The following is a 25,045-nucleotide window of genomic DNA, read 5'->3' on the forward strand; positions in this document are numbered from 1 at the left end:
TCTTTTCATATTCAAATATAGCACCATTTAAAAGGGCGCTATATGTATTTTGGTCACTAACTTTTTTTTCACCTATTTTTATGTCTTGAGTCTAAAAATGCATTATTTTGGTTCCGGACTCGTGTTATCATGGTTGTGGGAGTAGGTCTAATATTGGAAAAGTAACCACTATCTGGTCAATGTACTGGCGCGCCTGATAAAACCTCTTCAAAATTTCTCCTTTGGGCTTTTAGGCCCGTTTGGCCTTAGATTTTGCCAAAATATATTTGGGTTTTTCCGGCAAATACATGTTTGTTCTTTTTTTGTTCTTATACACTATTTGAAATCTTATTACGAAAAATGTCTAAATTTTTGTATTTACCCGACCTAAACACGTTTTAGCTACAAAATATATACAATTCACCTTAAAAGGCTCCCAATCCATTATTAGTGCATTCAATCAATGGATTTAGTTATACCCTTTTCCTTTTTTCTCTCCTCTCTCCTCTCTGGATCGAACTTATATTTAGGGATTTAGAGAGGAGAAGTATTCAGCAAGCTAATCTAATCCATCAGATCTCGAGTACCCTCACCCTCTCTTTCTCCCCATATGTCATCTTCTATCTCTCTTCTCTTTCTCTTACCTCCATTTTTACACGGGTCCTTTTACCATGTGAATGCACTCGAGACATGTCCGAACTGGAAATTTACGCCGACCTGCTATTTTTTCCGTTGACATAGGACTAGCTAAAAAATTTAATGGAATTTATAGGTTATTGAGAGCTTGTTGAGAAGAGATCTAGGATGCGGTTGAGAAAAGATGTGAAGAAAGAGTGACAAAGTTAAAGAAGTTACATTTTGCCTTTTTTTTTTGGACTATAGGTGCCACTGCCAGTTATCGGCTAAATGAATATTAATTGCTCCTTAGAGTTGCATATTGTTGTCATTCTCCGTTAAAATATAATGACTAAAATCAAGGAGTGATATAAATATAATTTCCACTAAAGAGATACCTATTACTACAATTTTATAAAGCAATTGTGAGACAAGTAAATTTCTTTTGTATATTTTTTATTTGATTTATACATAGTAATTATATGTTTATAACTTATCTACGACTTTCATACATTATTTCTACCCAGTTAAATACAACTACAATATCATACAACTTAAATGTAATTTTTATACAAATTTTATACAATATGTCTTTTGTATATTTTGTATCTAATTTATACATAGTAAAAATAAATTTCATACAACTAATTATATATTATACAACTTATTTACAACTTATCTACAACTTTCATACATTATTTCTACCCAGCTATATACAACTACAATATCATACAACTTGAATATAATTTTTATACAAAGTTTATACAATATGTCTTTGTATATATTTTGTATCTGATTTGTATATATTTTGTTTGTGGTGTGTGCTTCTTCCTCTCAAAAATTCCAATCAAAACTTACTCTCTTAATATAATTTCGATACATATCAATAACTTTATGTAAAAAGGTTATATTGATAACTTAAATACAAATTTTATACAACGATTCATACATTATACAACTATTGTTCAACTTTCATACAACATTCAAATAAAATAAATATATAACTACAACAAAATACAATTACATATAATTATACTACAACTTTACTATAATTTCGTAAGTATATTGTATGTCAAGTCTAATCTTCATCAAACACCCTCAAAATTGAGGTATAAACTCCAAGCAATATTTCCAATTATTTGCAACAACACCCAATCCAAACAAATAATAATTTTTGAAAACCCAAATTCGAATTCAAAGCTTCAAAACTTTTTAATGGCTGTCAATGGTGGAGAGTCAAACACCTTCAAAACACCATTTGAGTACTCTTTATTCTTTGTCCAATTTCTGACTTCTTACCAACTCGCAAACAATTGTGAGGTTGAATGAAGAATGAATTTATATATCTGTGCACAGAAATTGCTGGCCGATGGACATAATATAAACTTTTTTTTTCTTTCAAGAATGAAGAACATGAGATCAAAACTTATATTATTCAAACGGTGCTTTGCAACAGAGCCAGGGAGATTGACACGTTCCAAAACAAGGAACAAGCCAACAACAGTAATTATGAGAGTTTTCAGAACAGGCACTAATGCCACGACGAACAAGCAACTACTATTTTCATAGGATTTAGAGCGAGAATTCAGAAAAATTAAGAGAGATTATAAAAGATTTTTGAAGAAAAGTGGAAGAGGGCGTTAATGGAGGGAGAAAATAAATTTGAGATTTATTTGACAAATATATATTTGGTCATAGATTTTGTCTATATTTTAGCAAAATTCCAAATCTCAAGTCCCAAAACCAAGTCAATAGTTGGTTTTGGGCTAAAATATCACTATTATATTTTTTAAAAATTACCCCAAACTTTTGTATTTTATAAAAGAGTCCATCATTTATTATTTTGTAACAATGTTGTTTCGTCTTCTCGGTCATCTGATAGTGTATCATATAGTTCATTATAAAAATGATAATTTTGTATCAAATTTATTTATGTTCAGGACTATGATTTGCGATAATATAATGAATGTTTGGTATAAGACATGTTTCATGTTTTTTCAAAAAAAAAAAAAAGTAAAATATGTTTTGAAAACTTATGTCCAAACACATTTTCATCTTCAAACCAAACTTCACCCAAATCAGATTTTTCAAAATAAATTTGGGAATCTATGGTCAAACGCTAGCTAAGTAATTTCTTTTCCTGAAATAGAAAAAGTATATTTTTTCTAACAAAAGTAAGTACTTTCTTTTCTTGATGTAGAAAAAATTATATATTTTTTCGGCTACCGAATATAAATAGTTTTTGGCGCGAGCTAAAAGCGAAAAAAGCCTATAAAAGTTTAACAACAGCGTAGATTTTGGCTTTATAGCCTGTTTGGCCAAGTTTCTCCAAAGGCAAAAGTATTTTTTTCAAAAAAAAAAGTATTTATTTTTCAAAGTTGAAGTGTTTAGCCAAGCTTTTAGAAGAAGAAAAATGTATTTTTAAGTAGGAGCACAAGTAGTTTTGGAGAAGCAGAAAAAAGTAGTTTCTCTCCTAAAACACTTTTTTGAAAAATATTTTTTAGAAAAATACACTTAGAAGCAGTTTTTAAAAGCTTGGCCAAACATTAATTGCTGCTCAGAAGTGCTTTTCAAATTAATTAGTCAAACATAAATTGCTTCTCACCAAAAGTACTTTTGAGAAAATCACTTTACAAAATAAGCTGGTTTTTGCAGCTTAGCCAAATAGACTATTAATTAAAAATAATATAGTAACGTTACTTTTATAAATCAGAAGCTATTGCGAAAATCTTCTGACAATTAAATAGATTTCTTTCCTTGAGCCGAAAATCTATCGGAAACAGCTTTTCGACCTTAAATGTAGGGGTAAGGCTGTATACACACTACCTTTCTCAAACTTCACTTGTGAGATTACATTGAATTTGTTGTTGTTATTATTGTTGTAAATTGATATGTATAAATCACGGGAACACCTAACACTCCACTCGATTTAACCCTCCTCTTGTAAATGTGTTAGAACTCATTAATATTAATGACCACATATATTATAGGTAGATATAACAATAACCACACTTTATCAAATAAATTGAGATAAGCGATATGAATCTGGACTAATAGTGTTTCTTTATTTTAGTACATTGATAGGTATTTAAAATTGACGCATTGTGCTGGGTGAGTTGGAGCACTCCGAGAGTCGGCGAGATTTTGGGTACTGTAGGCGGATTACGGTAGAGGAGGTGGAAAGGGCGATGCGTAAGATGTGCAGGGGCAGAGCGACAGGGCCAGACGAAATTCCGGTGGAATTCTGGAAGAGCGCGGGGCGAGCAGGTTTGGAGTGGCTCACCGGGCTGTTTAATGTTATTTTTAAGACGAAGAAGATGCCCGAAGAATGAAGGTGGAGTACGATGGTTCCGCTTTACACGAACAAGGGTGATATCCAAAATTGCAATAATTATATGGGTATCAAGTTGTTGAGTCACACTATAAAGGTTTAGGAGAGGGTGGTGGAGGCTACGGTGAGGAGGTGCATGTCTATTTCCGAGAATCAGTTTGGATTCATGCCGGGGTATTCGACTACGGAAGCGATTCATCTAGTAAGGAGATTAGTGGAGCAGTACAGGGAGGGGAAGAAGGATTTGCATATGGTGTTTATTGACCTTGAGAAAGCGTACGATAAAGTCCCAAGGGAGGTCCTGTGGAGATGTTTGGAGGTTAGCGACGTTCCAGTAGCATACATTAGGGTGATTAAGGATATGTATGATGATGCTAAGACTCGGGTGAGGACTGTGGGTGGTGACTCGGAGCATTTCCCTGTGGTGATGGGGTTGCACCAGGTATCGGCTCTTAGCCTATTTTTATTTGCCTTGGTGATGGATGTACTGTCGTGACACATCCAAGGGGAGGTGCCTTGGTGCATGCTATTTGCCGATGATATAGTGTTGATTTACGAGACGCGTAGCGGAGTTAACGCGAGGTTGGAGTTTTGGAGACAAACCTTGGAGTCTAAAGGTTTCAAATTGAGTAGAACCAAGACAGAATACTTGGAGTGCAAATTCAGTGACAGGTCTATTATCCAGGGTAACAGAGAGATTGACGAAGATGTGGCACATCGCATCGGAGCGGGATGGATGAAGTGGAGGCTCGCTTCCGGTGTTTTATGTGATAAGAATGTGCCGCCAAGACTTAAGGATAAGTTTTATCGAGTGGTGGTTCGACCGGCTATGCTGTATGGGGCTGAGTGTTAGCCAGTCAAGAACTCTCAGGTGCAGAAGATGAAAGTAACGGAGATGAGGATGTTGAGATAGATGTGTGGGTGTACCAGGAGTGATAGGATTAAGAATAAAGTTATCCGGGACAAAGTGAGAGTAGCCTCCGTGGAGGACAGGATGCGAGAGTCGAGGCTAAGATGGTTCGGACATGTTAAGAGAAGGAGCATTGATGCTCCTGTCAGGAGGTGTGAGAGGTTGGCCATGGAGAGTTTGATAAGAGGTCGAGGTAGGCCTAAGAAGTACTAGGGAGAGGTGATTAGACAGGACATGGCACTGCTTCAGCTCACTGAGGACATGACCCTTGATAGGAGGGTGTGGAGGTCGAGGATTAAGGTAGAAGGTTAGTGGGTAGTTTTTAGTTGTTCACCGATAGTCTTAGTAGGATGCATGTCCCTTCATATTCTTAGATTTTTATTACGTTATGTGGTTTTGTCGCCCCAGGTATTGTATTCCCTGTTGCTATTATTTGGTACTAGTTATCCTTTATCTATCCCTTTTTCATTTCTCTTCCTTCTTTCTTCCTTCCTTGCTTTCCTCTTCTTCTTCTTCTTACCCTTCCTGAGTCGAGGGTCTATTGGAAACAACTTTTCTACCTGCATTAGGTAGGGGTAAGGTCTGCGTACAGACTACCCTCCCCAGACCTCATCTGTTGGGATCATACTGGGTTTGTTGTTGTTGTTGTTGTTAATAGGTATTTAAAATCATAAAATTAATAATATTCAAAAAAATCTGACTCTTTTCATGTTTATATCTTACCTATTCAATATTTTTAGCCATCTAAACTTGTTCTTTACAAACATGGTAATGTTATGAAAATAATTATATTGTGGATGTCCATTTATTACTCTGCTATAGATAATATTCCTAAAAAAGATTATCCGTTTAGTACTCTGTTGAAGTTTATCTACAAGCAGCTGATGCAGGCAGGTTGCAAGCAGCTCAATGAAATAACTTGCAGCAGCTTCTTATTAAACAGGCAGGTTGCAAGCAGCTCATGCAGATAGCTTACAAGCAGCTAAAGAAAAGCCTTGCAGCCTGAAAAGCCGCATCTGCTTCCTTTCTTCTATAAATAGAGGAGTTTTTAGTTCATTATGTACATAAATTTGAAGTTTGAATAATATATCAATCTCTCTCTATACTTGTCTTCAGTTTATTTATTTTTTATTTTTTATTTTATAACACGTTATCAGCACGAGACTCTGCCATCTCGAGTAAATACTTTGAAAGTATCACAGGTACGAACTTTCTTTTTCTAAATAATGTCAAATCTCTCTAAACTTGAATTTGTAGCCCTGGATATATCGGGTAAAAGCTACATGTCTTGGGTGCTTGATGTCGAAATTCATCTTGATGCGATGGGTCTGGCAGACACCATCAAGGACAAAAATCAGGTATCAAACCAAGACCGTGCCAAAGCAATAATATTCCTACGCCATCACCTTGATGAGGGCCTGAAAATAGAATATCTTACTGTTAAAGATCCAGTCATACTGTGAAATAATTTGAAAGATAGATATGACCACCTGAAGATGGTCGTTCTTCCACAGGCACGTTATGATTGGACTCATTTAAGGCTACAAGATTTTAAATCTATCAGTGAGTATAATTCTGCTACATTCAGAATTATTTTCCAATTGAAATTATGTGGTAATAATATTACTGATCATGATATGTTGGAGAAAACTTTCACTACTTTTCATGCCTCGAACATGCTTTTGCAGCTGCAATATCGAGAGATGGGATTCAAAAAGTATTCTAAACTTATCTCACATCTTCTTGTAGCCGAGCAATATAATGGGCTATTAATGAAAAATCATGAAAGCTGACCTACTGGTTCTTGTCCATTCCCTGAAGTGAATGAGACGAACTTCCACCAAGCTAAGCATAGAAGGTGACGTGGCCCCAGTCGTGGTCATGGCCGTGGTCGGGGAAGAAACACTAATTATAGTAATAATAATGTACCAAAGAACCCTCCTCACCACAAGCAGTGGAAAATAAAGGAACAAAAGCATGAAGCGGTGCAACCAGCAAACGCATGTTATAGATATGGAGGAAAAGGGCACTGGTCACATACATGTCGTATGCCAAAGCACATGGTTGAGCTGTATCAAGCCTCCCTGAAGAAGACTGAGAAAAATGCTGAAGCAAATTTTATTTCTGAAGATAATTTAGACTTCATGCATTTGGATGTAGCTGATTACTTTGCACTTCCATAAGGAGAAACAAGTCATGTGATCGGTAGTGAATCTGTAGAAATGTAAATATTTTAATTTTGGTTGTTTGTAGTAGATAGTATGATTATGTAATTGGTGTACACAAATAAAAGTTATGCTTTGATAATGATGTTTACTACAATATATTTTATTTATGCATTTTGAAGAATATGGATAATCCTCAAATTATGTTTGGATCAAAGACCAACCATGAAGATATTTGTGTAATTGATAGTGGAACAACTCATGCCATATTCAAGGATCATAAATACTTTTCTTATTTGCATAAGGAAAAAGCAAATGTTTCAACAATTTCTGGTAATATAAGTTTGATTGAAGGCTCCAGAAGAGCCATTATATTTCTGTCTAAGGGAACAAAACTTATTATCGATAATGCATTATTCTCCTCTAAGTCCCGAAGAAACTTGTTGAGTTTTATAGATATCCGCCGAAATGGGTATCATGTTGAGACAATAGATGAAATGAACGTGGAATATCTTTGTATTACAAAGAATATTTCTGGCCAGAAATGCATTGTAGAAAAGTTACCAACTTTATCTTCTGGCTTATACTATTTAAAAATTAGTACAATTGAAGCACACTCTATCATAAATCAGAAGTTTGCGAATTCAAATACTTTTGTGCTTTGGCATGGCCATTTGGGCCATTCTGGATCAATAATGATGAGACGAATTACTGAAAATTCGAGTGGGCATCCATTAAAGAACCTGAAGATTGTTACAAATGATGAATTTTCTTGTGATGCTTGTTATCAAGGCAAAATGATTACTAGACCATCACCAATGAATGTTGGCATTGAGTCCCCTGCCTTTTTAGAGCGTATACATGGGGATATATGTGGACCTATTTACCCATCAAGTGAGTTGTTCAGATATTTTATGGTCCTAATAGATGCATCTTCAAGATGGTCTCATGTGTGCCTACTATCATCTCGCAACCTGGCGTTTGCAAAGTTATTAGCCCAAATAATTCGATTAAGGGCACAATTCCTAGATTATCCTATAAAGGCTATTCGCCTTGATAATGCTGGAGAATTCTCATCTCAAGCTTTTGATGATTATTGTCTATCAGTTGGGATAAAAGTTGAACATTCTGTAGCTTATGTTCATACTCAAAATGGCCTTGCGAAGTCATTTATTAAACACCTGTAATTGATAGCAAGACCACTACTTATGAAAATAAAATTACCCATTACTGTTTGGGGCCATGCTATCTTGCACACAACATCACTTATCCGTCTCAGACCGACACATTATAATAAATATTTTTCGTCACAATTAGTTTTTGGTCATGAACCAAATATTGCCCATCTATGAATTTTTGGATGTGTTGTATATGTGCCAGTAGCACCACCACAACGCAGTAAGATGGGCCCGCAGAGAAGGTTAGGAATATATGTTGGGTTTGAATCACCCTCTATTATTCGCTATCTTGAACCATTAATGGGAGATTTATTTACTGCTCGATTTGCAGATTGTCGATTTGATGAAATAAATTTTCCACAATTAGGGGGAGAGAAAAAGGAAATCAAAAGAGAAATTATGTAAAAAGTTTTATCATTATCTCACTTTGATCCACGTACCCCTATATGTAATCAGGAGGTCCAGAAGATCATCCATTTATAGAACATAGCAAATCAAATTCCAGACGTATTTACTGATTTAAAAAGGATAACTAAGTCACATATCCTTGCAGAGAATGTGCCTATCCGAATTGATGTCCCAGCAGGACCGTCTACTAGCATGCGAACTAGTGAACCTAAAGCACGCCTGAAGCGTGGTAGGCCTTTGGGTTCTAAGAATCGAAATCCTAGAAAAAGAAAATCAACAAATGATCAAAATGATATTATGAAGGGATCTCCTAAAGAGACCCAAGATCTGATTAGTTCTGAGATTCTTGAAGAAATCAATGAACCCGAGACTCAAGTGAGTGAGGAACTTTTAATAAGTTCTACTAGTGATGGGATTAATTTAAATCGATCTGAAATAGTGGTGGATAATATTTTTGCATATAATGTTGCACTTAACATTATGTAAGATAGTAAGAATCTTGAACCCTGATCTGTCAAAGAATGTCGACAAAGATCTGATTGGCCAAAATGGCAAGAGTCAATTCAATCAGAATTGAAGTCACTTGCTAAAAGAGAGGTCTTTGGACCAGTAGTCCAAACACCTGCTGGTATAAAGCCAGTTAGTCATAAATGGGTTTCTGTGCGAAAAAGGAATGATAAAAATAAAGTTGAAAGATACAAGGCTCGCCTTGTTGCACAAGGATTCTCACAACGACCTGAAGTCGATTATGAAGAAATATATTCACCCGTTATGGATGCCATAATATTTCGATATCTCATCAGTTTAGCATTACGTGACAGGCTTGAAATACATCTAATGGATGTGGTTACAACTTATCTATACGGGTTACTTGATAATGAAATTTACATGAAAATCCCTGAAGGATTTAAAATGCTTGAAGCATTTTCAAAATGTCGGGAAATGTACTCAATCAGATTACAAAGATCTTTGTACGGTTTAAAGCAATCTGGGCATATGTGGTATAATCGCCTCAGTGAATATTTGCTGAAAGAGGATTACATAAATGATGTTATTTGTCCATGTATTTTTATAAAGAAAATGGCTTCAAAATTTGTTATACTTGTTGTTTATGTTGATTAAATAAATCTTTTTGGAACTCCAGAAGAGCTCCAAAAGATAATTGAATATCTTAAGAAAGAATTTGAGATGAAAGATCTTGGAAAGACAAAACTTTGTCTTGGTCTGCAAATTGAACATTTAACAGACGTGATCTTTATCCATTAATCTGCCTATACAGAAAGGGTCTTAAAACGCTTTTACATGGACAAAGCGCACCCATTGAGTACACCAATGGTTGTTCGATCACTTGAAATGAATAAGGATTTGTTCCGACCTCCAAAAGAGGATAAGGAACTCCTTGATCCCGAAGTACCCTATCTTAGTGCAATTGGTGCACTAATGTATCTTGCTAATGCTACAAGGTCTGACATAGCATTTTCTGTTAATTTACTAGCAAGATATAATTATTCTCCTACACGGAGACATTGGAACGGGACTAAGCATATATTACGATATTTAAAGGGAACTCTTGATATGGGTTTGTTTTATGCTAACAAAAATAGTGCTGATCTTGTTGGTTATGCAGATGCATGTTATTTATCTGATCCCCATAAAGCTATATCTCAAACCGGGTACGTATTTACATGTGGAGGTACTATCATATCATGGCGCTCCACAAAGCAATCTATTGTTGTTACTTCTTCAAATCATGCTGAAATAACAGCTATTCATGAAGCAAGTAGGGAATGCGTATGGTTGAAATCAATAATTTATTTTATTCGAGAAAAATGTGGTTTGGAATGTGAGAAAAGACCCACAATTTTATACGAAGACAATGCTGCATGCATAGCCCAATTGAAGGAAAGATTTATAAAAGGAGATAGAATGAAGCACATTTTACCAAAATTATTCTACACACATGATCTTTAGAAAAATGGTGACATTGATGTGCAACAAATCCGTTCAAGTGATAATCCGGCAGATTTATTCACTAAATCTTTGCCAACTTCAACTTTTGAGAAGATGGTATACAAGATTGGAATGCGGAGACTCAAATATTTGAAACAAGGTTTTCATCAGGGGAGTAAAATACGCGATGCACTCTTTTTTCCTTACTAAGATTTTTTCCATGGGATTTTCCTTATAAGGTTTTTAATGAGGCAGCTAGAAATGCGTATTACTAAATATGTGTACTCTTTTTCCTTCACTAGAATTTTTTCCACTGGGGTTTTCCTAGTAAGGTTTTAACGAGGCACAATACCTTTTAATGAACATCCAAGGGGGAGTGTTATGAAAATAATTATATTGTGGATGTCCATTTATTACTCCGCTATAGATAATCTTCCTGAAGAAGATTATCCATTTAGTAATCTGTTGAAATTTATCTACAAGCAGCTGATGCAGGCAGGTTGCAAGCAGCTAAATGAAATGATTTGCAGCAGCTTCTTATTAAACAGGCAGGTTGCAAGCAGCTCATGCAGACAACTTACAAGCAGCTAAAAAAAACCTTGCAGCTGCTTCCTGAAAAGCCTCGCACCTGCTTTCTTTCTTCTATAAATAGAGGAGTTTTCAGTTCATTATGTACATAAGTTTGAAATTTGAATAATATATCAATCTCTCTCTATACTTGTCTTCAGTTTATTTACTTTACAGTTTTATTTTATAACAGACAAAAGTTTTTTTGGTCAATGATTTATGAGATTTTAAGATCGACGATTATATGTCGCTAAAGATGTATTATATTCAATAATAAATACTCCTGCCGTTCTCTTTATTTGTCTATATTGATTTTGCACACCTCTTAAGAAATAATAAATAAAGTGTATAATTTTTCATGATATTCATATTAATTAGTGTATAGTAATTAATGTTAAGGATAAAATATAAAAAATAAATTATTTTTCTCTAAATATTGATAAATAAAAATAAAAATTTATTTTTTAGAATACTTGACAATTAAAAGAGAACGGAGCGAGATCGATGATTATAGCTTAAGACTAAATAGCTGTAAAAGCTCTCACAGACTCGCACTATATTTAAAGGTCTGTCTATTTTGCGGTTATTAGGATGTGCCTTTATTTTTAGTAAAACCCACATTTCAATCATTTTGCCCACTTTCTCCTATATAAACCATTTTTTCACATTCATCAACAAAAACAAAACAAAAAAAATAGAAAAAGTAACCAAAAAAGAAAAACAAAACTACTCCAGCCCGAAAAGAAACGAAAGAAGAAAAAGAAAAATCTCTCATTTGAGAAAACCCCACTTTTTCATTAAACACCACCCAACAAAAAAGGTGGTCCCCCATTATTATTATTATACTAACCAGTCCTCAATTTCTAATTTTTGTATTAATCAATAACCACTCCAAAATCCAAATATTTGAGAAAAACCAGATATTTGCAATTTAAAAGGGATTTACTTCGTCGTCTTCTGCATCAGCTTTTGTTTTTGCAGGAAAAAAAATGGAAAAGAAAACAAAACCAATGAACATTATAAAAAGCTCTAATTTTATAATAATCAGAGATTTGGAGCTGTGAAGGAGGTGGACAGCCAGCCCTACCCCACTCCACCCCCACCCCCACCTCACGTACCCCATCTTCTCTCTTTCTCCCTCTAGAAGAACCTTATTCCTCCCAAAAAAAGAATATTAAAAAATCTCGGATTCTTATCCCTATTCAGTATTCACCGCCACACATCATTTCCCTTCATATATTGTTACAAAGTTCAAATCTTTATGTATTACAAGGTAAGATTCGACATCAATTGTTTTAGTTTCTGTTTTATTTTTTGTGGAAATTTTATTTTCACTTAGATTTAGAGCTTTTGGTTGGTAAAGTTTGTAACTTTTCCAATTTTTTTGCAGATCTGATTTTGTATTTGAGGATTTCGAAGAGACCCTTTTTGGTTTTTTGTTATTTGGGAACTTAATTTTCTGGGAAATGTCGCTTTTACCCAAAAGCGATTCGATTCACATTCGAGAAGTATGGAGTGACAATCTGGAACAAGAGTTCGATTTAATCCGAGAAATCGTCGATGAGTATCCGTACATTGCAATGGATACGGAGTTTCCAGGAGTTGTTCTCCGACCTGTCGGGAATTTCAAGAACAGCAACGATTATCATTACCAAACCCTAAAGGATAACGTGGATTTGTTGAAGTTAATTCAGTTGGGGTTAACATTCTCTGATGAAAATGGGAATTTACCAAAGTGTGGTACTGATAAATACTACATTTGGCAGTTTAATTTCTGTGATTTTAATCCAAATGAGGATGTTTATGCTAATGACTCAATTGAGTTGTTGAGGCAGAGTGGCATTGATTTCAAGAAGAATATCGAAAAGGGTATCGATGCGAAGCGATTTGGTGAGCTTTTAATGTCTTCAGGGATTGTGCTAAATGATACTGTATATTGGGTTACATTTCATAGTGGTTATGATTTTGGCTACTTGTTGAAAATCTTGACTTGTCAGGATTTGCCTGATACTCAAGCAGGCTTCTTTAACTTAATCAACATGTATTTTCCTGTGGTTTTCGATATTAAGCATTTGATGAAGTTCTGTAATAGTCTTCATGGTGGATTGAACAAGCTTGCTGAGCTTTTGGAGGTTGAGAGAGTTGGTGTTTGCCATCAGGCCGGTTCGGATAGCTTGCTTACAGCTTGTACTTTTAGGAAGTTGAAAGAAAACTTCTTTAGTGGATCAATGGAGAAGTATGCCGGTGTCTTGTATGGTCTAGGTGTTGTTGAGAATGGACAGAATGTCCATTGAAGAAAAAAAAAAAGAAAAATAAATTGTGAAAAAATCTTAAAAAGAAACGAGAGATGTTTAGTGTATTTGTGTGTGCTTATTGATGCCACACTACTCTGTAAACTTTTAATGAGAAAGTTTGCTCTTCATTTATGATATCACCCTTCTTTTGGCTCAATTCAAGTCACTTTATTTCTGGGATATTACATTTGTGTGCTTCTTGTTTCAGTTGCTGCTCCCATTAAAGCTTTTACTGTATGGTTAAGTCATTCATTTTCTCTAGGATTTAGTCTATACTGCTGTGCAATGGTTTCATCTGTGGGATGTACATTAGATAATCTATCCTGATATCATGGTAATCCTAGACTAAACAAGGCTGAAGGAACATATTTGTTGTATTGCATATAACCTGGATAAATAGTTCTGTCTAGGTAATTGTTTGGAGCACATTTTCAGATTTCCCCTAATACTAAAAGAAAAAATGAATGGATGAAGAAATTCAATCTAGAGAATCTCTTACCTTTCCCAAACGTGGTAAACTACATGTATTGCCCTTGTGCCTTGCTGTTAGCCAGTCTTGCTCTTACATGTTTCAGCATCTTGTACTTAATGCGGTTGCATTTTAGCTTTGGTTTGTGTATCTATATAGTAATAGCATCATTTGGCATGTTGCATCTTGAGAACCAGGTTTCCTCTTATGGCCGCTTGAGTTATGCTTGAGAATTTTGTGTCCTTGCTTTTCTTGCTTGAACTACTCTTTTTGTTCCAGGAAGACTTGCTGTTTGGCATTTATTTGTCGGATAATTACTTTAGACCTCTAATCCACGAGTCTTAGGTCCTATCTTCTATGATGTTTGAAGCAGGATATACAAACTCCAACGCAGGTGCTGCTGGTTTATGTTTGATGACAGATCATGTGATTAGGAGAATTTAAAAATAAAAATAAAATAAAGGAAAAGATCAAATGGATAGCAGACTGAGACAATAGAAAAAAAAGAAAAAAAAAGAAGAGGAAAAGATCAGGTGATTAGGAGATAGTAGTATAATTCTGTTATATGAGGTGCAAATGATATGCCTCCCCTTTGAGTTCTGCCGTAGTGTAAAACTAAAGAACTCTTAACATGTTTATTTCTGTTTTAAGTTGACGATGGTAGGTTTTTTCATCATTTTAGCAGATGGTCAGAGGTTTGTTACTGTTCATTTTTGTTGTAAGTAATGTTCTGACTAGGTTTGGCAGCTGATCAGGAGTTGAATTTTACTTTGGAAATTGTTATGACCTTACTTTGCTCTCAGACTTGGAAGGTGAAACATGTCTCTCTCATGGCTTCTTACAAGTAAAATTGTATATGTCAAAATCTAACCTAGAATATTTAGGGGAAGATAACACTAAGTGGGCGTTTGGACATAAGAATTGTAAAATTCTAAAATAGAGGGGAAAAAATTTCAAGTGAAAATGGTATTTGAAATTTAGAGTTGTGTTTGTACATGAATATAATTTTAATTTTGAAGTTTTGTGAGTGATTTGAGTGAAATTTTTGAAAAACAGCTTTTTTGAGTTTTTCAAATTTTCGAAAATTTCCAAAATGCATCTTCAAGTAAAAAATTGGAAATTTTATGAACAAAAGTTGATTTCGAAAAAAAGTGAATTTTTTTTGGAAAAAAGGAAAAAATTTCTTATGTCCAAACGGGCTCTAAGTAAAGGGTTAGTCGAGGTTGACCAGGAAGCAGCGAGATTCGTGGTCGAGATGCCAACAATGGTCGAGGTCGAGTACCGTTAACAGAGCTGTAACGACTAGTTTTCAAAATAGGATATTAAAGAGAATATTCTAGTGGATATTCTCTACACTTGTACTATTAGGGTTTGTTGGGATATGTCTCATATATATAGGAAAAGAAACAATGATGCAGGGCATGTGATTTTCATTTGTAAGAACACACTTTGATAAAAAGATTCTCGCTATCTTAACAAGAGACAAACAACACCCTTTTTATCAATATTCTTGCCCACATTATTCCATACTTCCTACCAGATCCGAGATTAATTCGAATATCCAAGGATTTGTCTACCATTCATCATTGTCAGGAGGAATAATATCTAGTCTCTCATTTATTGGGTGAATCATTTCTTTATTTACCCAAATGTCATTTATTATTGTTCATTACTATTCAATGCTTATTTATTACTCACGTTATTTGGAATGATTGTCACACATCATTGTTATTTTTCTACTAGATATGTTCAACATTAATCACGCTTTCATAACTCGCATCTAGAAATATTATTGTTAATTAAGTTTAACCCCTTAATACATAGATTTAATTATACCACACTTTTTGGTCAAACAAAAATATCCTGATATTCCCTTAACCAGTGAAAACATCTGACGGTTCTCATCTCAAGGCCTTGACGGGAAAGTTAGTTTGAACTTTCTGAGGAATAAGGCTGATATAGTTACCTGCCTTTAACATAGTTAAATCTTTGTTTTACTTCAAGACTAAGATCTGCATCTCTTTCGTATATGAAAAATTAGCTGGTAGCTATTGTCAGGCGTGCGATCAGGAGTTGCTATTAATGCGTAGCCTATCTTCTATGATAATGTGACATTCAAATTCCAATACTGCTGGCTTGTGCTGTTCAAAGATAAGGTTAGGAAACCTTTTGTAATCTGTGGGTAGCAGTTTATGGCCTCTTTGATTTTTACCCCAAGTGTGAGACCAATATGTTCTTGAACTTGCTTATTTCTGGTTTATTAATCTGATACTGATAGGTCCTTTCAATTGATGTCTATTGGGCTGTGCTAAGTGAAGTTTTTCTTTTGGTTGCCTTTGATTTTCTCCATCTTCTCCCCGATGATTAGCAATGCAGTAAAGCCTTCAATGATTTGTAAATTTTTCTTTTTCCTTTAATGATAGTGCAGTTTTGTTTATTTTACAAGCTCCATTTGCTCGTACAGTCCAGAACATTTTTAGCGGCCGTCCAGAAATGAAAAGCAGATCAGATTCTTTTAATGGCTTCGAGGCACAAATAAAGCAACAAACAACTATACGAGATAAAGAATCTCACCTAACATTTCATTTCATTTCATTTCTTCAGCTGTTATGCCATGTTGGCAGCGATTTAGGTGCTCCATCTTACAATAACCCACACCAAAACCGCAATGATAACACTCAACAAAATTTGATCCGGAAACTAGGACCTGACTATGCTAATTCATTTTAGAGATCAATTCATTGATGTGATCTTCACGATTTCCTGAATCGCCGCCATCCTTGTATCGCCTCTTCTTCCCCTGTAAAGCTTTCTCTGGCTTGGTGAGAGCAAAGGGGCATAGAAAGCTAGTGACCTCCTTGAAGTGTGGACCAACATTAGCAATCTCGCTCACGACATCTTCTAAGCATATGATGCCATGCTGACCTAGTTTCTGCCAGAATAAGTAGTTGAGTTACCACATGATACCAATGCAGGGATGCCCATAAAACGTAGAGTGACAAGATCAACTGCTATGGTAGTTATGAGAAGAAGAAAAGGAAACAAAGGCACCTGTTCCACAATGTCATTGCTAGTTAAAGGCACCCTTTCCTGCTCAATTTTTCCAGTACCTTTCTTGTAAATCAGATCCTTCACGCTCTTCAGATTGGGGTATCTTCAAAGCAAAAAAATGAAGAAGCACATTGATTGTTGTTTTGATAAGATAGAAGCACATCAACTGTTAATAAGGTTATGCACATGGATTAGTATTTCCTCCTTCTAATTCCTCTATTCAGTGTTGAATATACTCACCAAATAAGAAATTAACTGAAGAATAAAATAGTTCCATGTGTCTGTAAAGGAGGATGAATGTTATTCCTGGTGTCACCTAATACATGATAGAATTCCTGTTTGTCTCATTGCTTTCGAGAAGCAGGAAAGGAAGATGAACATTGAATCAGAAATGAGCAAGAAGTAAATTACCAACCTCCAAATGAGGTGTTTCTCAATTAGAAATGCCAAAGGTCAAAGAGACAAAATTAAATCTGATTTTCCCTTTGGAGAACTTTGACTGTCAAAGAGAGAAACTGAAGATAGAACTTTGACCTTTTAATACAGAAAACTGCTATAGCAAAATGATAAATAGGGTATAAACAGCTATATGAAAGCTGAATAATTAGTCAGTAAAATCCAAACAAGGCTCCTTTGGCTGCTCTAATTTGAGTAGAAGCGGGAACTAGATAGAGGAAGATATTTGTGGAATTAGATTTGACTTAGTAATTTGTCCATACTTGGTCACTGCAGGCAGATCATCAAGTGGTAAATGTTACTAAGGTAAGGAAAATATATTTAAAACGTCAACCCTCCGAACAAGCATAAGATCTGGAAATAAGGATATCCGGTAGAGAGATGAACTGAGTGAATGCTAGTGCAACAATAAGAATGTAAATAACTATACATACCCATATGTGACATAAGGTTCCACCTTTTGCAGAATTTCCATTATTCTTGCATTTGCCTTTACAAACACCCCACTGAAGATTTTTCGCAGCCTTAAAGAGTATAAAAGCTTCCTTGTTCTCGGATGCATATCACTTTTTCTGAGGTAAATCAGAGATATTAGGACCCAAAGGCAGGCTACACCAGCCAAAAGAGTATAATTGCGATAACAACAGTAAGAACCTACCCTCCAACACGTATGACGAATAGAAGCTTAGAATCTGGCATGATCAAGCCTTGCTTGATTCTTCTCTTTCCCCTTTGTTTCATTTGGACAAGGTCCATCTCCTGAATGAAACAAAGCAGATAAGAAGATCTTAGACAATATACAGAGGAGTGATGTACAATATACAACAGCTAAAAGTTAATAGTTCAGAAAGCAATCTACCAGGTTGATCTTATACACTTGCAGGAAGCAATAGGTGATTTAGGATCGAAAATGCAACAATATAATGTTGGTGTCATTTTGGATGTCCTATTTTGTTTAGCCAGAGTCAAATTGATTAGATATAAACTATGACTGTACCTTTGTCGTCCTTTGAAAAATAAAATTTAGACACCACACGCAAATTTTGTGTTCAACATATTGTAACATTATCATTAAAAACAAATTGGTTGAAAATATGTTTGACTGACAGCAACAACAGTTCTACTCGTTTTTACCAGTATCTGGCAAAAGTTTTTTGGAAGGTTCTGTTTGTAGCCCATAAAAAGGTTCTTTCACTCAAGCTCCTCAATATTTAAACACTTGAAATACTGTTATGTTTTGCTTATAGCATCTTACTCTGTACTCCAAGAAGGTTTTCAGTTTTGCTTCCGTCATTTAATAACTAACCAAGGACAATATTCTCCTTTCTAGGACCATAGATAGTTGTGTCTTATTGATTTTGGAGGCCATACAATGTTACTGTCGCGTTTTTTCCTGCAAAGACTCGTATTAACTTGCTGAAGAGTTGCAGTCCAGTAGAGAGGCAAATCGAGATTAATCTTCGCAACAGCCACCAAATTATGGATAGGTTAACCCAAAGTATATATCATACCTACTACATGTATCCAGATAACTTACCAATGACATTCAACTATAGCACCATGGCAGAAAAGGGAGCCAAATGGTGAAAGGAGAAACAAAGAAAATATATACTCACTGAAAAGAGACAGCAAATGCTGAAGCCAATTGGAAAAAAAAAAGTTGAAGAAGATACCAGCAACGGATAGCAACTTACCAACTTTTCTAAGAAACATTAATCAATGAGCTGTTTGAAGATATAAATGAGTGTCCATCAAAAGGAATAGGACTTGTAGTAGTTTAATATTAGTTACTATAATGTGAAGAAATTCATATATTCCAAAGAATTAACCAACATATGCATTTAAACTATATATTCAGATATAAAATACCTTATCTCTATACTCTCGAATAAACTGCTCGGGCTTCTTTATAACAAAGCTATCAGATTTGAGCTTTCTGACTTTCTGTTCCAGCTGGAGTTTCCTTCTAATTGCCCATTCTTCATTATTTTTCCTCTTCTTTAGAATAACTTCTGGTATATAATTCAGAGGCTGTGGCACCTCATCTGCCATAATCAGCTATTATATCTCTGACTCTGTGAGAAGCATTGGTAAAGTTAGATATAAATGTGTTATCTATTAAAGCATTTAAGACACTCCCATTAACTCAATTACACGGTGTGTTTCAATCAATATATCTCATGAATACAGGTTTTGGGGGTTGGAGAGATGAAGATGTTAAAGGACTCCCTTCCCGAAAAAGTGGGCAGATATAACATCATTGTACATTATCCTCTAACTACGTAACAGATGAGTGAACTCAGGGATGGATGTACAATATAAGCCAAGGGTTCAGCCGAAACCAATAGCTTTAGCTCAGACCCATAAATGTGTTAAGAAATCTACTAAATATGTATTTCGAACCATAAAGCTCAAATCTTGAAATTTCAGCCTCTATCACATATCCTTCTACCATCCAATTTTTCCTTAATCTCAAACTTGTCTGGTTCGTCTATTTGAATCCTCTATATCCATACCACTGTGTCAGGTCCATTTAATTTGTGCTCTATGACATATTTAATCTTTTACGGCCTTATTTTGTTTTTTCAATTTGGTTGAAGCCATTATCATACAGGAAACAAATTAGTCTGCAGATTAACAGAAAATATTCACATACAATAACGAGAAATCAGAAGTTACGCTTTTTTTTTTGGGTAATATGACACAAAGAATTACAGCCAACTTATAATTCCTATTATAGCATTAAAAATCATAGTTGAAAAGTCGGGTTCCGGTCTCACGAAAGATATAAAATTCGGAGAGCGAGGGAAAGAGGCATAAAGGAATCTTGAAAGAACAAGGGGAGCTTACAAATAGATTACGCCGGAGAAACTGACGGCGAGGAGTCCACCGGAGAGATGCAGAGGAGGAAGAAGTGTAGCTGACGAAGGGTTTAATAGGGTTTTTGGATTTCAATTTGGGTCGATGGAGATAGATTTTGTTTGGGCTTTTGAAATGGGAGTCCATAAGGTTGAGCTATTGGGCCAAGTGCACATATAGCTATCCTCTTGGATACTATTTAGATATCAGACATTACTTATTTTGTCTTTAAATTTTATACTAAAAATCTTAACTCTAGGATATTCAGGACATTTTTTTCTGAAAAATTAAAATTCAGGACGCACCGATTAGTGGCACCTGAGAGACCCAAATATTTTCTCTACCAATACTCCTCTATTAAAGGGATAATTTCAGAAACTTATAGTGTATCAAAATAGATAATTTCAGAAACTTTCATCTACGCTAGGCTGACTTCATACCACTCATATTTTTTATAGTTTATTATGATATTACGCTTACCTCACTTCCTTTAGTTTCTTTGATTTACATTTATGCCCACTAAATTAATGTGTATGATGTCTACGTCATGTCAGCATAACTTACAACAACATATAAATGTCTATAGTTCTCTTTAATCCTAATTTGGCAACATAAAAATAAATAAAAAACATGTTACGGATGTAAGAATCATTTGGTTGTATATATAAGACATTACAATATTAGCATAACATCTTGCATTAGTAATACAATATTTGATTACCTTCTGATAATTGCATAAAATCAACAGTATGCAATTCCTAATCAACAAACATTCATAGCTAAAGGGAACAACATCATCGGCCCTTGGCGGCCATCAAAATGCACATAAAAGGGAGAGAACAATGGCGAAGAAAGGGCAGAGGAATGGGCCGTTCTCTGCCTCTGGAATAGGGGTATTATAACTTTTTGTCCGTTAATAAGAAGCCTCATGGAAATGTGAAATTATAGAGTTGACGGGTGCCGAAATGCATGCTTCACAAGATTTAGATTTTTAATGCGTGTCAAATGCGCAAATACACTGAATATCCGTACATACTGTTTGATGAATTATTAACTAGTAGGGGTGGGCATAATACCGGCCGAATCGAAAAAAATGACCGAATCGTGAATTTCGATTTTTCAGTTTCGGTTTAATCGGTTTTCGGTCGGTGCACGATTTTAAAATTATTAATTTTTGGTTTTTCGGTGCGGTTTATGGTTTTGGTGTTTCGGTTTTCAGTTTAACCGAAAAAAAGAAATTTTGGATATTAGTTATTACCCATTTTAGGCTGAAGCCCAATACCTATTTGAACTTTGAAGCCCAATTTAATTTATCCAAACTCAAACTTAATGATAGTCTGTCTAATACCCAAACCCATAGGTTACACTGACTAAATCACTAATACACTTAGTCACTTCCCAATTCCCATTTTTCATTTCCCAAACCTAAATAAAGAATTAGATTTAGGGTTCTTCGGTTCTTCCTTCTTCCTGTGCGATTGCTGCGAGCCTGCGACTGCTGCGACTTATCGTTGTGTTAATCAAAAGACAACATGCCAAATACCAAAGCATCTTATCATCGAGGAAACGTTTATGTAAGTTCTCTCATTTGATAAGCTTTACCTTTACTTTATACGAATATGTTTCTTTCGACTCTTTTCTGCAAAACTGACGAAGCTTATAAGGTTTAATATCTTAATTCCATCCTCAAGACTCTCTATAAAAATGGATGGCATTAAAAGCTTCACTTTCAGAGAAATGAATATTGCGTTATGTGAGGGTACTCCTATTAATGTTGAAGAAGATTTGGAGTTTCTTGAGCAAATTGAACTTGGTAAGATTTTTGCGTTATATGAGTATTTTAGTGAAAATTAGTTTACTTTGTAAGTTTAAATGACACGTTTTATCAAATTATATTTAGATATGGCAACGGAAGAGAAACTTGTATTGTTGAAAGAGATACTAGCATTGTTGATGCATAGTTTGAACGAGTGGTAAGTTTAAAGATTTGCTTGTTTTATGATATTCTTTTGTTATTTATAATTAAAAATATTTTATTAACTCATGAACTTTTTTTTTTAGTAGGTTCAACTATGCCTCGTAGTCCTGAAGCTAGATCGCCTATTTGGGAATATTTTGAGCTAGTTAAAGTAAATGAAGAAGCCCGCAAAGCAAAGTACCTTTATTGTGGTCGAGTTTATAATTGTCATCCAAAGTATTATGGCTGGCTTAGTGAAGCATATTAAGAAGTGTCTCATGCCTCATCCAGTGATTCGTATTTAAGACTTTAAATATCATTTTATAGACTTACTTTGTGGCATGTGGGTTGTGACTAGTTTGCCACTATTTTGTTGTTTGGTGATGGTATTTCTAGACTTATTTTGGACTTTGGTAGCTGCTAGATTTGCCATTGTGTTAAACTGTTTTGGACTAGTTTGCCACTGCTGAACTGTGCGATATTTTGCTACTTAGGTGTTCTGTTTGCACTGAAGGCCTCCCTGTTCTCTGTGTGCTTGTTCGCTATAGTCTATTCTTGGTTTTATTTATAGTGTAATTTCAAATTAGAGTGTTATTGTCAGCAAAACTTGTGTTAGACTGCCGTGTGCCACTGTCTTTCTCTGTTGCTGGGCTGGACGAACAACAACTAAATGACAATTTGCTGGGCTGTCTTTCTCAAAAGTCAGAATGACAATTTGCTGGGTTGGACGAACAACAAATAAATTTCAGCCTTGTTTATTGATGTTCCTACAAACCGTAAATACTTGTTGTTCCTATAACCGTTTAAAATCGAAAAAATAAACCGGAAATAACCGAACCGAACTTTGAAAAAATCGCTTCGAACCATAAATACTTTGGTTTGATTTGGTTATTAATATTACAAAATCGAAAATTGATAAATCGAACCGTACTTTCATAATAACCGACCGAACCGACCGACGCTCACCCCTATTAACTAGGGACCAATATAATTAATTAATCTTCCATATCTGTATGCAATTATGCATATGGTGGGCAAAGAATGTTCCCCTAAAGTCTCGTGAGATGCGGATCTAGTATTTAAACCCTTATCAGTTCAACTTTTAATGCTTTTAGCATTAAACTTTTTATATTTTTGAAATCATGGGTTCATATCTACTATTTTTATAATTTTAGTAATTTTTACACATAAATTATTTATACTCGGTGTCAAATAAAATACTACATACGCCCATGAGTCTTGTAGTTGAAGATAATAGTCAAATGGCACAAATAAATTCAAATTATCCACCCTGCAGTAGATGAAATAGATCATCTATTGAGAAGTCTTCATCAATAGGGTTACTGGAGTCATGTGGAAAGGAAATTTTGTAACGAGTAATGACGTTCCCTCAACAATATAATGATCCTCTCTCTGTTCATGTCACAACTCATAATCTTGTAAACTTGATTTGCATGATTTAAAAACAGAAATAGTCGTTCCCGGCCCCAACCCCCAATTGATGGGACCAATCAGCCTTATTTTCGTAGTACTACTACTAATCTAGCTCGAAACGATCAAACAAAGACAACTGGACTTCCACTGACTACAGAAGACTTGTTTGGGCAAAAGATGTGGGAGATTCAAATCTATTACTATATTAATTACCCCGAATAAAATCAACGTTTATCAAAATAAAAAATATCCATAAAGGCCAAAGGACATGCAAAATGATGTACAGAGAAACACATTATAAAGATTTCGAATTAAACGCTTTCAATTGTCATTGAAATATTATATGCAAAATAAGAGCTCTAATCAACTGCAACTTGGGTTTGCATTTCAAACTCAAAATTTGTCTTTGGAATTATTCAAAGGGAATTATAAGTATTTGGGCCTTATTGGTTCAAAATACATGACCCGGTCCATTGAGTGCATCCTATCTCCCCTTAGACTTAGACAAGGTGGTAATCCAATTTGAAGAGCAAAATAGCTACATGTAAATTGCTACAAGTCTCTAGATTTCTCACCAAAACAATGTTATCGTCTGATGCACCAAAATTTCTGTGTTACATTAGCAATAGTCCCATATATGTTTGAATATCTCAATTTCATGTCAAAATTGTAAGAATCGAGTTAAACTAGACGATCATCAATTAGTCATAGATTCACATTAACCAATTAGTCAAAGCAGGTACGTATCAAATACACAAATGAATTATTTATTTGGACATGAATTATTTAAAGGTAGTTATCCCGAAAAGCCACCCACGTTCTTTGTTTTTAACGTGTCTCCTGTCAAAGATGCTTAAACCAAAAGACTGAGAAATTATCCATTTTCAGTTTTTTTCTTGTAGTTTTTAGTTGTAAGTGGATAATAATCACCCTAATTTTTTTATTATTTAAAAGTGTATACGATCAAAATCGATTTCGACATTTGTATGATTAGTCAAGATTTGAATATAATTGACCGAATGTCATCTTCATAATATCGAGATAAAATCTGAAGCCAGGGTACCAAGCTCAAATTTCTGGGACCGATCGAATACCGAACTCGAAGTCATTACCGAGCTCGAGTCCAAATCGAACTATGATGTGAAGCGGTGTCATCGAGCTTAAGAGCCAGAGACCGACCAATATCGAGCTCGAGTCGATACCAAGCCTCGTGTTAATATCGAGCTCTAAATCTGGAAATCGACCAATACCAAATTCGATCAAGATCGAGTCAAGAGACAAAAGCTGTTACGGCCGCATTAAGGGAGAGAATATCAGCGGAAAATATGGAAAAACTAATCTATCATGGGATCCCCACTATGTATTTATAATTATATTTAAAGTAGGATCCCTCAACTATAAGAGGGATGGCTACTATTTCTG

The 25,045-nt window shown here is 35.0% G+C and overlaps 2 protein-coding genes and 1 long non-coding RNA gene across 4 annotated transcripts; 2 read left to right on the forward strand and 1 right to left on the reverse strand.

The window, feature by feature from the left end:
* Positions 1–12,150: 12,150 nt before the first annotated feature.
* LOC107767310 (putative CCR4-associated factor 1 homolog 7) lies at positions 12,151–13,554 on the forward strand. The gene is made up of 2 exons (XM_016586275.2): positions 12,151–12,376; positions 12,494–13,554. The coding sequence occupies exon 2, from the start codon at positions 12,570–12,572 to the stop codon at positions 13,395–13,397; it is 828 nt and encodes a 275-aa protein (XP_016441761.1). The 5' UTR covers positions 12,151–12,376; positions 12,494–12,569; the 3' UTR covers positions 13,398–13,554.
* Positions 13,555–16,427: 2,873 nt separating this feature from the next.
* Positions 16,428–20,364, reverse strand: LOC107767309 (large ribosomal subunit protein uL30y-like). The gene is made up of 6 exons (XM_016586274.2): positions 20,224–20,364; positions 19,243–19,448; positions 18,032–18,132; positions 17,808–17,945; positions 16,918–17,020; positions 16,428–16,798 (listed from the first exon to the last, which is right to left on the reverse strand). The coding sequence occupies exons 2-6, from the start codon at positions 19,423–19,425 to the stop codon at positions 16,583–16,585; spliced, it is 741 nt and encodes a 246-aa protein (XP_016441760.1). The 5' UTR covers positions 19,426–19,448; positions 20,224–20,364; the 3' UTR covers positions 16,428–16,582.
* Positions 20,365–21,597: 1,233 nt separating this feature from the next.
* On the forward strand, positions 21,598–22,703 carry LOC107767313 (uncharacterized). 2 transcript variants are annotated; one of them, XR_001643886.2, is made up of 4 exons: positions 21,598–21,806; positions 21,924–22,045; positions 22,133–22,205; positions 22,294–22,703. It is a non-coding gene; the product is annotated as an uncharacterized LOC107767313 (long non-coding RNA). The 2 variants fall into 2 exon arrangements; XR_001643887.2 differs by having other exon boundaries at positions 22,297–22,703.
* Positions 22,704–25,045: the final 2,342 nt, after the last annotated feature.

The sequence above is a fragment of the Nicotiana tabacum genome, chromosome 22 (genome assembly GCF_000715075.1).
Source record: "Nicotiana tabacum cultivar K326 chromosome 22, ASM71507v2, whole genome shotgun sequence".
Lineage (NCBI taxonomy): Eukaryota > Viridiplantae > Streptophyta > Magnoliopsida > Solanales > Solanaceae > Nicotiana > Nicotiana tabacum.

What these genes read in the sequence shown, in the direction of transcription:
- LOC107767310 (XM_016586275.2), top strand. Translation starts at nt 12,570, where the DNA reads ATGTCGCTTTTACCCAAAAGCGATTCGATTCACATTCGAGAAGTATGG.
- LOC107767309 (XM_016586274.2), bottom strand. Translation starts at nt 19,425, where the DNA reads ATGGCAGATGAGGTGCCACAGCCTCTGAATTATATACCAGAAGTTATT. An exon ending in TTCGAGAGTATAGAGATAAG is followed by an intron (nt 18,133 to 19,242) that starts GTATTTTATATC and finishes TGTTTCATTCAG; the next exon opens with GAGATGGACCTTGTCCAAAT. An exon ending in GAACCTTATGTCACATATGG is followed by an intron (nt 17,021 to 17,807) that starts GTATGTATAGTT and finishes TTTGCTTTGAAG; the next exon opens with ATACCCCAATCTGAAGAGCG.